The following is a 13293-nucleotide window of genomic DNA, read 5'->3' as shown; positions in this document are numbered from 1 at the left end:
TCAATGGAAAAAAATAATACATATATAGCAAATGATTGAGAAAATTAATGAATGCAAATACGTAGTTGTCATATGCTATATATATATATATATATATATATATATATATATATATATATATATATATATATATATATATATATATATATATATATATATATATATATATATATATATATATATATATATATATATATATATACATATATATATATATATATATCAAATGATTGAGATGATGATGGAGAAAATTAGACTTAAAATGTGCAAATTCTTTTTTTCCATTGAGTCATTGAGTAATGGCTTATTTGTGCAGTTCGATAGACAAATTATTTTTTCCATTGAGTACTGGCTTATTTGTGCAGTGTGATAGACTTTTGAGAACACCTCACATTTTGGGGGGCTGACAATAACACCAAAATAAAACATGGACCTATCAATCCCTTTGGCAGTATTTTTCAAACATGACATTAATGCCAATATAACATTATTAAAGTATTTCCAGTTTGTGATTCTAAAATGGCCGCAGGAATATGTCTGATCTTTTGGCAGTATGATACCTTGAAGGCCATGAATCATCATTGTACACGCCCATTCATTCATTTGCACTTCTTTTAAAGTTTTTGGATAGAAATGTTCAACATGTAATGAGTAACTGTATAGGAAAACAAGTAACACACCCAACCCTGGTCCTAATCACGTAACATCATTACATGTTCCGTTAGTCCCCGAGCCTGCCGGTCACACATTGAAGAACATTTATTACTTTTGGTCAGGGTGAGTTTTCAGTTTGCGAAGAAAATAATCGTTTAACTGTTGGCCATTGTATTTGAATTTGAATTATTATTTATGTCAGACAAAAAATAAATAATCACCATCCAATTTTGTCACAAAGACTCACCTTGTCTTGAGTATTCATCAGCCTCGTGGTGAACAAGATCGGTAACACAGCCACTGTAGTGAAGCCTCTGTTCATGTTCGAAGGCCTTGAGAGTTTCACTTGAGCTGTATGACTTCTGGGTCGGCACGCGACACTCGTCGGTATCCAACGATGAGGTGTTGTAAGGGGGGTCTTTTGAGCAACTCAGGGAATGCTGCCGTCTGTCTTTGAGATCCATGATGGGAGGGATGGAACGTGAAATTTCCCAAGCAGGATTCGGAGGCTGGTGTATGACTTCTACTGGGCCTCACAAGTTTGTATCCAGCTCAATAACCTGCAAAATGGACAATACAGAGATGTGATGTATTTAATTAATTCATTTTGTATTTTATGACAGAATTTCCAAATAGTGCACATGGACTTTTTAGCTAAAGAAAACTCAAAATGTAGCAGGACACATGAAAAGTGAAATGTAGACGTTGTTCCAAAAGTCTTGGGCACATTTGAAGTCCCAATATCTTCTTAGCTATGAATGGTGGTAAGATAAAAGTTGGGCTATTTTAAAGTTAATTCCAATAAGCTTTTGCAGAGCTTTTGATTTTTTTCTTTCTTTCTTGGGCCCAATAATGGCATTCACACAACCAGAAAAGGCTTTTTTTTGTTCTTGGATTTTTAAAAACGGAATCAAGGACTGCCGTTCAAAGTGGATTTCACGGAAAATTCTGAAAGGAGCCACCAGAGAGAAAGTGAAATGTTATGTTAAATTCACAACTGATGGGTGCTTGCACCCAGCGAAAGAATGAAACACCCGTCAATCTTGGAAGAAGTTCAAACCGTACTCCAGCGGAGCTCCTCTAAATCATTCGAGCTTATAGGGAACTTCAGTGTCCTACAACAACCCTTTGGCATGCCTTAAGAAGACGACTGCACATGACGCCTTACAAGCTGCAATTAGTCCAACGATTGGGGGACACTGATAAAGCAGCTTGTTGTGAATTTTGCATTACAATGCAACAGAAGATGGAAAATGATAATATTTGAGCACCGGGTTGAATAAGCGCAGTTCCACATAAATGGCAAACTTAACAAGCATAACACTCGCATAAGGAGTACTCTGAACCCACATGAATTTCTTGAGCATCATCAGGATTTCCCAAAGGTGACAATGTTTTGTGCGATGTTGAAGAAAAGTGGTCAATGGACCATTCTTTTTTGACAGAGCAACAATGGTGAGATGTACATGGACATGCTGGAAAACTTGTTGTGGATAAAATGAATTAGAAATACAGTGGTTACTTCATCTTCCAACAGAATAACAATGCATTTTATTTAAAAGCGCCTTTCAGGCCACCCAAGGACACTGTACAGACAATGAAAAAATACAATTTAAAAAGTTGTAAGCGAAATAATAAATAAAAACAAGACATAAAATCATAAAAACATAGGAAATGGAGAAGGTATGTGTTGTAGGCAGTCCTGAACAGGTGTGTTTTTAGACGGGACTTAAAAGTGGAGAGAGGTGTGCAGTTTTGGAGGTCCGGAGGTAGATTGTTCCAAAGCTTTGGAGCAGCGCGACTGAAGGCTCTGGCTCTCATGGTGCTCAGGTGGGCAGGGGGCACTGACAGTCGGAGGGAGGACGAGGATCTGAGGGAGCGAGTGGGGACGTGCACCTGGAGAAGGTCGGACAGGTAAGGAGGAGCCAGGTTGTAAATGGCCATATATGTATATAGGATCAGTTTGTAGCTTGGAGAACGGGGGTGATGTGCTGCTGGGAAGATGTTTTTGTGATGATGCGAGCAGAGGCGTTTTGAACCAGCTGAATTTTATGGAGGGACTTTTGAGGAAGGCCGAAGAGGAGAGCATTGCAGTAGTCAAGGCGGGATGTGACAAGACTGTGGACGAGAATAGCAGTGGTGCGGGGGGTGAGGGAAGGGCGGAGTCTGGTAATATTGCGGAGGTGGAAATAAGTAGTGCGGGTGATGGTGTTGATATGTGAGTGGAAGGTAAGCATGCTATCCAGGATGACACCCAGACTCTTGACCTGGGGGAAGGAGGACACTAAGGAGCTGTCGATGTTGAGAGAGAAATTGTTTACTTTGGATAAAGTGGATTTGGTGCCAAGAAGGAGGAATTCTGTTTTATTGGCATTTAATTTAAGAAAGTTTGTTGTGAACCATGTTTTGAGTTCGGAAAGGCAAGAGGTGAGGGAGGGAGGTGGGAGTATGGAGTTTGGTTTGCAGGAGAGGTAGAGTTGGGTGTCATCAGCAAAGCAGTGAAAGTGGATATTAAATTTGCGGAGGATATGACCAAGAGGCAAGAGGTAGACGATGAAGAGAAGAGGACCTAAGACAGATCCCAGGGGTAAACCTGTGGTGACTAGGGAGGGCTTTGAGGTGAAGGATTTCAGCTGGACAAACTGAGTGCGGCCAGTGAGGTAGGAATGGAACCAACTGAGGGGAGTATGGGTGAGACCAATGGAGGAGAGTCTATTGAGGAGGATAGGGTGAGAGATTGTGTCGAAGGCGGCGCTCAAGTCTAGGAGGATGAGGATGGAGACTAGACCGGAGTCAGATGCTATGAGGAGATCATTTACAATACGGATTAGGGCAGTCTCTGTGCTGTGGCGGGGGCGGAAACCAGACTGAAAGGGCTCATAGAGAGAGTGGAGGGACAGGTGCAAGTGGAGTTGAGCAGCAACAGTTTTTTCAAGGATTTTCGAAATAAATGGAAGGTTGGAGATGGGGCGGAGGTTGTCAAAGTTGTTGGGGTCAGCACCATGTTTTTTCAGTGTAGGGGTAACAGCAGCGGTTTTGAAAAGTGATGGGACAATACCAGAAGAGAGTGAGGAGTGGATAATGGCAGATATGAGAGGAAGCAGGGAAGGGAGGCAGGATTTAACAAAGGATGAAGGGAGGGGATCGAGCTGGCAAGTGGTGGGCTTGGATTTGAGTATGAGGTTGGATAATTCAGCAGTCGTGGGTGGAGCAAAACTGGAGAAGAAGTGACAAGGAGAAGGAAATTCAGATGGGGAGGGAGCAGACAGGTTTTGATGGAGTTGGTGATGAATCTTAAGAATTTTGTGATTGAAGTACTCCATTATGGAGTTGCAGGTTGCTGTGGAGTACAGGTGGAGGGGGAGAGAATTTGGTGGCTGGAGGATTTTGTTCATGACAGAGAAGAGAGTTCTTGAATTTCCTTCGTTGGAAAGGATGAGGCCGGAGTAGTAGCTGGATTTGGTTTGTGCAATTTGGTCCTTGTATTTAGCAGTATGGGTAATGTACATGTCCTTATGGATGGTGAGGCCGGTTTTCTTATAGAGTCGCTCGAGTTGGCGGTTCTTTGATTTCATTGACCGAAGAGCGGGTGTAAACCAGGGGGCAGATGTGGAGAATGAGGCAGTCCTGGTTTTCAGGGGGGCAAGAGAATTTAGAATATTTGTGAGGCAGGCATTGTAGTGAGCGGTGAGGTCATCCGGGCTTGAGAGAGCTTCTGGGGGTGGGGAACGGTCAATAATGGAGCAGAGGGTGTCAATGTTGATATTTTTGGTATTACGAAAAGAAATGAGACGGGAGGTTTTGACAGTAGAGAGACAGAGTACGGTGTTAAAAGTGAGGAGGACATGATCATGAATGAAGCACTACCACACCGCAGCCTCAGTTAGACAGTTTCCTAACACTACCAGACAGATCGATCGGACGGTCCGGGCCGAATGATCACGATCTTTTGTCCTGGCCACCCAAATCTCCAGATCCCACACAATGTATTTTTGGTGGGGATTTCTGAAATTATTGGTCTTTGAGACAAGAGGAATGGATGAGCTGTATGCACAATGAAATAATCTGTTGCAACCATTGGGTTTGGCAAAAAAATGTGACTATTGACTTGATGTGTGCTGTGTGACCAATTGGGCTTACAATTAACATCTTTGATCATTCCATGTAGAAAAAATACAAAAATTAAAATTAAAAAAATAGAAGCTGGGCAGCACGGCGGCGCAGTGGTTAGCGAGTGTGCGGCACAGTTCTAAGGTCTTGGGAACCTCCTGTGTGGGTTCAAATCCAGCAACCGGACTTACTGTGCGGGGTTTGTATGTTCTCCCCGTGCTTGCTTGGGTTTCCTCCGGGCACTCCAGTTTCCTCCCACAGTCCAAAGACATGCATTTCAGGTTAATTGGCCGGTCCAAATTGACTCTAGGTGTGAATGCGAGCGAGTTGTCTGTCCCTGTGTGCCCTGCGATTGTCTGGCAACCAGTTCAGGGTGTCCCCTGCCCACTGCCCAATGATTGCTGGGAGGGGCTCCAGCACCCCCGCGACCCTACTGAGGATAAGCGGTGCAGCTAATGAGATGAGATGAGATGGATAGAAGCTTTTTGAATCTGTCAGATGCATCTTTATATTGTTAAAAGTCTCTGACATATTCAATGTTAAAATGTGCCCAAGAATTTTGGAACAGCCTGTATAGATACCAAATGAGCACATAATCCTGAATTGAATTAAATTGTCTTTGTTGTCACTGATAACAACTAAGTAAGCATTCTCCGCAAGGACAATATACATGGCACTCCAGGATAAATACCTAATAAACAAATAAGAAAAAGAATGTCAGGATAAATAGGCAAAACTAGTTACAAACTAGAGCTTATAGACTAGCTAAATATGTAATAATAGGGCAATGAAAAGCGAGTGTTGTACACTTGGTTTGCTCAGTTTACATTTTGTTTTTCCTTTTGTGTGTCTTACCGTATTTAACCACAAATTATTTTGATAATTTCCATTTTTATTTTTAAAATGTTAACATATTTTTCCTGATGGATAACAATGATGATCATTTAAGTACTTTTTTTTTACTTGACTCATAAATAGTTTTCACAAGTTTAAATATTTAAATACTTTATAAAACAAATCAATAAAATATTACACACAATGCTGAAAATGTTGCTAATTTTAAATTAACTTTTTCTTACATAATTATTTATTATGACAAACATTTTTTAAAAATATTTTTTAAAAATATGCCTAAAAATTATAGCCCAAAATTTTTCCAATCATATTGACAATTGTACTTTCTCTACCAGTGTTTACATTTTACTTTGTTGCACTAATAAAGACTTTGCTCATTTTAAGTAATATAAAACTTGAGTTAGAAACATAGTATTCAAAAGACAAAAAATATCTGCCGGAGAAAGAAACACATTTGACCTTGAAATATGATTACTCAACGTATTTTATATTAACTTTTAAAGATTCATTTTAATTTCCTCATGCTTCTTTAGAAAACATTAATAAAAGAGACACTTGTCAACCAAATGAGCTAGAGAAAAAATTCGGACCCCTTATATAGTTTATACAAGATGCAGGCAGAATGAAAACGGATTAAAGACAATGAGGAGGACAAAAGAGTAAAAGGGATAGAAAGACTTTAATGTAGACTGACGCAACAGGAAGGATGTAAGAAATGACTTAAGGGGATTGCTGGTCTCTCGCTCATTATCATGGCGAGAATGAATCCCACTCCCTCCAAGGCTGTAACGGATAATCAAACGCCACAAGACACAGATTTGCACACGACGTCACAAACAACCAAACATACACACTCCAGTTCACTTGCGTGAAGTTGCCACCAATGCACACACAAACATGTGTCTCATAAACTCAACTATGTAAAACAAGAACTTTCCACGCAGATAAACACGAGACAAAGTAACCTTTGGCGTCCCTTTTATTGCAACAAAGTTGAGTTCTTTTTTATTTTACACCGAATGCAGGGATATAGATAATATATTGTGATACTAATGATGCATAATATACAGTATACGAAAAAGCCTGGAGTAATGTAGTAAAATAGCACCTAAAGATGAAAGTGCAACAATTCAACAACCAGCAGTAATGGACAGATAACCGCATAGCAACTGCCAGTACGCGCCATTTAAGTTGAGAAATAGACCGGGTTGATTTCCTTTGCTAAAGGTTAAAGGAAGTCTAGTCCACCCTCTTGCATTCAATTGTGACTGCAGAATGTTTGTCAATATCAAGGCAAGGCATGAGTGTTCTAAAAGTCACAAATAATTCGATTGTGATAGCCTCCGGTGACTAATTGAATGTTGGGATGCCTCATAAGAGAGAGTGAGGTAGAGGGTCTAGATGGGAGTCAATTGTTTCAATGAGGGCTCATTTTAAAATGCTTAGTAGGTAGTATTGAAAAGTGTCACGCTATGTGCATTGATTAAGATTAGGATTTAGGTCCCATAAAGAGCTCATTATGCCACAGTAGCCATCATGAAAGCTATTAGGTTTTCAACCTTAATGTCTTGGTACCTTGAATGGGGATTGAGGAAATTAAGTTACGTATATTGGGGGCCACTGGCCAGCATTAAGCACATATTTTATCTGATTGTTATAAAAATCCACATAACCTATCAATACTACATTGCCATATAACATATATAGTTTTCCACAGTGGCCCCTTACTTATAAGAGTTTGTGCTCCCTCACCCCTCCACGTTGAAGTACATCTGATAGCAACTGAAAAAAAAAATACAATTTATTTCATTATTATAGTCTTATTTATACAATTATTGTATTTATATATTCAATTACTCCTTGAATGTGTTTTTAGTGGTCAGGAAGATGTGTTTTATAGCTAGCTATTTTGGGTTGGCTTGGACTATTTTGGGAGGCCTGAACTGCATTGATCGGTTTTAGTTATTGCTTATGGAGAAATTTTGTTTAAAATATGAGAAATTTTAGATATGAGCTCCATCCGGAAACAAATTAATTTCCTATGTAGAAGGGCCCCTGTACTTCATGCGTTTAATCTCAATTGAACATTTATTTAATTTAAGGTTCCTGATTGTCAAGTGGCCACTAGAAGGCAACTGATACATTTTTCCACATAAATATAGATATCTCAAACAAGGGTGATGTTTTTACCGATACCTGGTATTGATACTCAGCCATGCCTTGTTTTCTATTGAGGCAAGAGCAAGGTTTCAAAAGGTTGTTTGTAGAGCTGAGTAACTGTAAACTTCAACTTTATTCCAGCAAATTGATTGACTCACACAAATAAAATGCATAAGTAATTCAATAATAAATTACAAGTACTCAATGTGAAAAAAATGATTTATATTTGTTTACATTGGGGTTAAATTAATGTAAATGATTTGTTTGTCAATCGTGTACATGTGTGTGCGTGATTATAATGTTTGTCCCTCCCTGCATGTTCAAAGAAACATTATATACACTGTAACTCCAATACAGTGTATATCCTTGTTTTATTCCATTAGTAGTAACATTGTTTATTTATACAAAATCGAATAATACAATTTATTATACTGGGCCAATATTTACAAAGCAAACATTCCTGTTTTTAATTGGTAATACATTACTCGCAAATGCCTTAAAATATAATTAATATATATAATGTATTTATATATAACTTTTTAATTCCCGATGATGAGAAATTTTGTGATACAGAATCAAAATTAATACTGTATTGTTGTTGTCATTGATAACAACATACTGTAATGAACATTGCATACTACAGGATTATGCATGGCACTTCAGGATAAACATGTAATAAAGAGAAAATAGGATACAAATAATGTCATGATAAATCGGCAAAATGTGCCCTGCAACTGGCTGGCAACCAGTGCAGGGTGATGGCTGGGATGGGCTCCAGCACCCCCACGACCCTACAGAGGATAAGCGGTGCAGATAATGGAGGATGAAATAGGCAAAACTATTTGCAAGGTAGTGTTTGGAGATTGACCTAAGTTGTAATAACTGTAGGCATTATTGGCCAACCATGTATCCAAAATAGAAAGTGAGAAAAATAAGGGAATGGTAAGAAAAATAAATAAACTAACTAAATAACTAAAATCAAATAATAGCTAGAGAGCCATTACCCACCACACCCATGTGTGCACCAATCTTAGCCATTTTATAAAACCATGACGTGTACTACGGGTAGAAAGAAATTGCGTCTTTTATTCATTTATCTGTCCCTCTATTTTGCTTGCAATAAACAAGAAAAAGTAATGGATATCTTTGGGTTTTTTTTTCTAGCTTAAAAAATCAATATGGGCTGCCAATGGCAGAAGTGCATTGCTTTTGGGTGGGGGTCTCTTTAAAAGTCGCTCAAATGCTCAGAATTGGAGCTCTTTTGGATCCTTAGGAAAATAGATTAGTTAAGAGGAAGAAAAATAAAAAGGAAACTGATAAAGAGTTGCTGCCCTTGAGTTTTGCATCTCACCATCATATATTTGCTGTATTTTCCCCCCACCTTTTACTCTTTTTCGGACCAAAAAAAATGCAGACCTCTGGTGCAACCTTTCTTCAAATAGATAGGACAGAAAATCGGTTTCCCTATGCCAGCTAGCCACTCGCTTGTCAACTCGGTAGCTGATTGGCTTATCCAACAGCTTTATCATTACGTATTTTAAGTATTGGGGCCTGCAAAACTGATTTTGAAGGCCTACGGCTAGATATCTGCTTCTGGCAGCAAGTAATGGCTGAAATGTGATTGGTTAAATGCTTAAATATGAAAGCACACACCTGGAAGCAATGCAACAAGGGGAAAACTAATGAATGGAAGCTGACTGACAAATTGTAATTATTTAAAAGTTTCTATGCACAAAATATAATTACCATCACATTATTCAAATATTTTAGGCCAGCAGAGAAGGTCGTGCAGGCCCTGACAGCCCACCACAGCTAAAAAATGTGGTCAGGGTATAAAAAGCTAAGTACATGTTGATTTTACCTCCACTGATGGTATGAAGTATTTTCTGAGTAGTCATTTTTCCTGTGACTGATTGTCTTTGAAATTATGTATTGCAAATATTAAGGTGTCACATTACATCAAAACTTGGCCTTGTATCACTAGATTTAAATGTATTATTCAGAATTTGCTGTTCAAAAGCAGTTTGAAGCAAGTGTTTTGCATGTGTGTGATGTCCCCACAAAATAAGTACTGTGGAGTTGATAAGTCATTTGAAAGTTTAAGTAGGTTTAAGTGTGAGATAAGCAGGAGGAGTAAGGTCATCGAAATAGATGGATGGATAAAGGGAAGAAAGCCAAGGGGGTAAATCACAAGATCTGGATCGCATATCAATCACACTCCGCCCACCTGTGTTTGCCTCAAGGTCACCAAGATGGCCACAAAGAAGAGAGCCTAACTTAAGCTAGCTAATTACTCTGGTGACAGGAGCTTGACCTCCCCTGAACATCACATAAAAGTGGATTATCACTTTTAAAAGAATGGTCCCACCTTATTATCACGAATGCCGCCATCTGAAGAAGTGGCAAGATACGAGCCAGGATCTGCAGCATTAGCATTTTTTTTAATGCACAGATATTCAGAAATGTTAATTATTGTGTTGATATAGAATTGCATTGCTACAATGGTTTCAGTAGAGCTCTTAAAGCTGATGTTTGAGGCTGTGACAACACGGAAACGTGTCAGTCACGCCTTCTGTCTCCATTTGGCAATATTATTCTGGTTTCTTCAAAATCAAATTAGGGCACAACAGGCAGCCATAAAAGTGCATACCATGTGTCTCAAGTCAACCAGGACAAATAGTCGATATTTACATGATAGCAGCCCCTCCGATTTTGTATGAGCGTTTTGTCACCAGTGATGGCACTAACATGTAGCAGAGGAAATCAAGTGCTTTTATCTGTAACAAATAATGTAACGTGATATTAATAACGTGTTGTAACTCTACTGGTGTTACTGCATTAGTGTGCTACTTATTAAAAGCGATCATGAATGACATTGCCGTCTGATTGACCTTCAACATAAGAGCCACTGTAGTTACGAGAAATTCCAGATAAAATATGTATTTCGAGCAAAAAACCTTGCCCGACGTACAAGAAACAATCCAAGTTAGGAAAATCTTCAGATGCTATTACTAGAGGGATGAATGTTCAAGAACACTGAGCAGCAGTATCAACTCATCCCAGTGTGCACGTACATTCCCTGCCAAATAGACACGATTCATGCACACCAGTATTGTATTGTTTTATATTGTGCTTTCTTACTTCTGAATACTACTGCATCACTCACATTGTCACATACAACACTGATCCACCAATGTCTTTGGAAAGGTAGGCATGTTTATTTTTACCTACAAAGTATGACTGTATAAAGGTATGGCAACAACGTCTTAAAGGGAAACCAATGGGGCAAAAGAAAGACAGCGGGCAGAGCCTTTATGGTTAAAGCGGCCCAAATGTTGGTGTTTATTATATACATTTGTATTTGTATTTTATTTTTTTATTTTTTGCCTTACACCATGCCTGAAGAAAAACATCCTGGGGATTACCCAGTAAAGAAGAAGAAAAACATTTAGTTGCTGTCATCTTAATATTGATTACCATATTAATTGCTTTTTAGTTCTGCAATAACTGCATTTGGCCAACATAGTGCAACAAATTCAAAATCAAAGAACTAAATGCACTCTTCTTGAATTAGGTCACTTCCAATACATACTTCAACATAAAAATAAGGTCACTTACAAAAATGAAGCATGATTTATTCTTTGTAACTAAACCTCATTCAATCAGATTTGCCATATGTTTCCAAATTGTAATGAATTTGCCATGAGCACAATGAAGAGTTTAGCAAAGGTCATCAAATCTTGTCACTTTGGGTCGCTAGTTTGTTGCTATAGCGACCTAATTTTGGCAGTTATTGTCATAAAAGTTGTTTTAGGGGAGTTATTTGAAAAATAGCCTACGAAATGGTTCTTCAGCATTGTATTTTCTAATCATAGTGTTGACTCAGTATACCATACCTCCAGAAGGATGAAATTGGTGAGCCAATGGTGAGGCTTTATTGTCACACATCGCTAATACGTTTAAAATGTATAAGAGAGGAAGGGAAGCCAAACCTCAGATAAGAAATTCCAACCTTTTCTAAAGCCCTTCCCCTGAACCATTTCTTCATTTTAAGTCTCCTAAGTTACACAAGCAAAAAACAGCAACATGATTGGCCAAAAGTGAAAATGATGTAAACAGTTACATAATCACAGTGGAATTTTCCCCCTTTTCTGCAAAACTCAGTAAATTGTATGTTCCCAGTTCACACTGATATTATTGATGACATGTATCATATATTTTGATGTAATTTCCACATATTGAAAAATGCATTGTCCTTCATTTTTTATGGGCATTATAGATAAAATAATGTAAAACCCCTCTCTCCGTTAATTTGATTTTCTGCTTATGCTGTACAGATGGTTTCTATCCCAGCTGACTTGGGGTACATTCATGACCAGCAGCCAGTAAATTGCAGTGGAAAAAGACAATCATTTGTAAAAGGTCAATTTCTCCTCGTGTGTGACATTCACACCACAGCTCTTCTGTTCATCTGCGTTTCAAGCTCCGGCAATAGTTATATTTTTTTCGATATTGTAAAATTGTATAAAGTTATACTAAAATGAGCCAAAATATGTAATGTGTTTCACATGTCTACCAGTCTAAAAGTTGCAGTTTCATTAATATTGTTTTTTTTAATTGTTTTGTTATTCATATCAAGTTATCGTGAGTGAAGCAGTGAAATCAACATGTGTTCATACATCTCAGAATGTGGCCATTCTGTTAATCATGACATCAGTTATTCAGGTAATGAGCATTCATGGTTAACCTTCTTGACATCTGCCATTTTTAGACTAGTGTTGACCCATACCATATATTCTTGACTTTTAGCTTCGTCAAGAAAAAAAAAACAACTAATGTTCAAGACGATGGTAAATTAAAAGACGGATTTTTGCGAACAATTATTTATCAGTGTATAACACAAGTTGTTGTTTTTTTTTTTAACCTTAAAAATAACTAAGTATGGGTACACGTAACACACTTGTGTATTACCATTCTGGTGCAATGATTGATAAGTAGAAAAATATCGCTGACCAGAATCGCAAAATATTGAATGAGATGGTAATCAAACTCCAAACTAAATTACCAGCGATATAGACAATGTATGAAAAAGTTTTCAATTTTGTCTCATTATCTCATTATAAGGGCAGCACGGCGGCGCAGTGGTTAGCGCATGTGCGGCACAGTTCATGTCTTGGAAACCTCCTGTGTGGGTTCAAATCCAGCTACCGGACTTACTGTGCGTAGTTTGTATGTTCTCCCCGTGCTTGCGTGGGTTTCCTCCGGGCACTCCGATTTCCTTCCACATTCCAAAAACATGCATTTCAGGTGAATTGGCCGGTCCAAATTGTCCCTAGGTGTGAATGAGCGAGTGAGTTGTCTGTACCCGTGTGCCCTGCGATTGGCTGGCAACCAGTTCAGGGTGTCCCCTGCACACTGTCCGATGATTGCTGGGATTGGCTCCAGCACCCCCGCGACCCTACTGAGGATAAGCGGTGTAGCTAATGAGATGAGATGAGATGAGATGAGAGCTCA

The 13293-nt window shown here is 38.6% G+C and overlaps 1 protein-coding gene across 3 annotated transcripts in view; it reads right to left on the bottom strand.

Moving 5' to 3' along the window:
* Positions 1-13293, bottom strand: part of LOC148359176 (teneurin-2-like) — a 444001-nt gene that overhangs the window by 323183 nt on the left and 107525 nt on the right. For all 3 annotated transcript variants that reach the window (XM_088344352.1, XM_088344353.1, XM_088344354.1), the window contains exon 2: positions 902-1214. In XM_088344352.1, the coding sequence (XP_088200478.1) occupies positions 902-1118 (217 nt within the window). In that variant the 5' untranslated portion in view covers positions 1119-1214. The remainder of the gene's footprint in view (positions 1-901; positions 1215-13293) is intronic.

The sequence above is a fragment of the Urocampus carinirostris genome, chromosome 9, assembly GCF_059441175.1.
Source record: "Urocampus carinirostris isolate Australia breed hairy pipefish chromosome 9, RoL_Ucar_1.0, whole genome shotgun sequence".
Lineage (NCBI taxonomy): Eukaryota > Metazoa > Chordata > Actinopteri > Syngnathiformes > Syngnathidae > Urocampus > Urocampus carinirostris.
The sequence above is the reverse complement of the archived record's forward strand: the minus strand, read 5'-3'. Positions and strand labels throughout refer to the sequence as shown.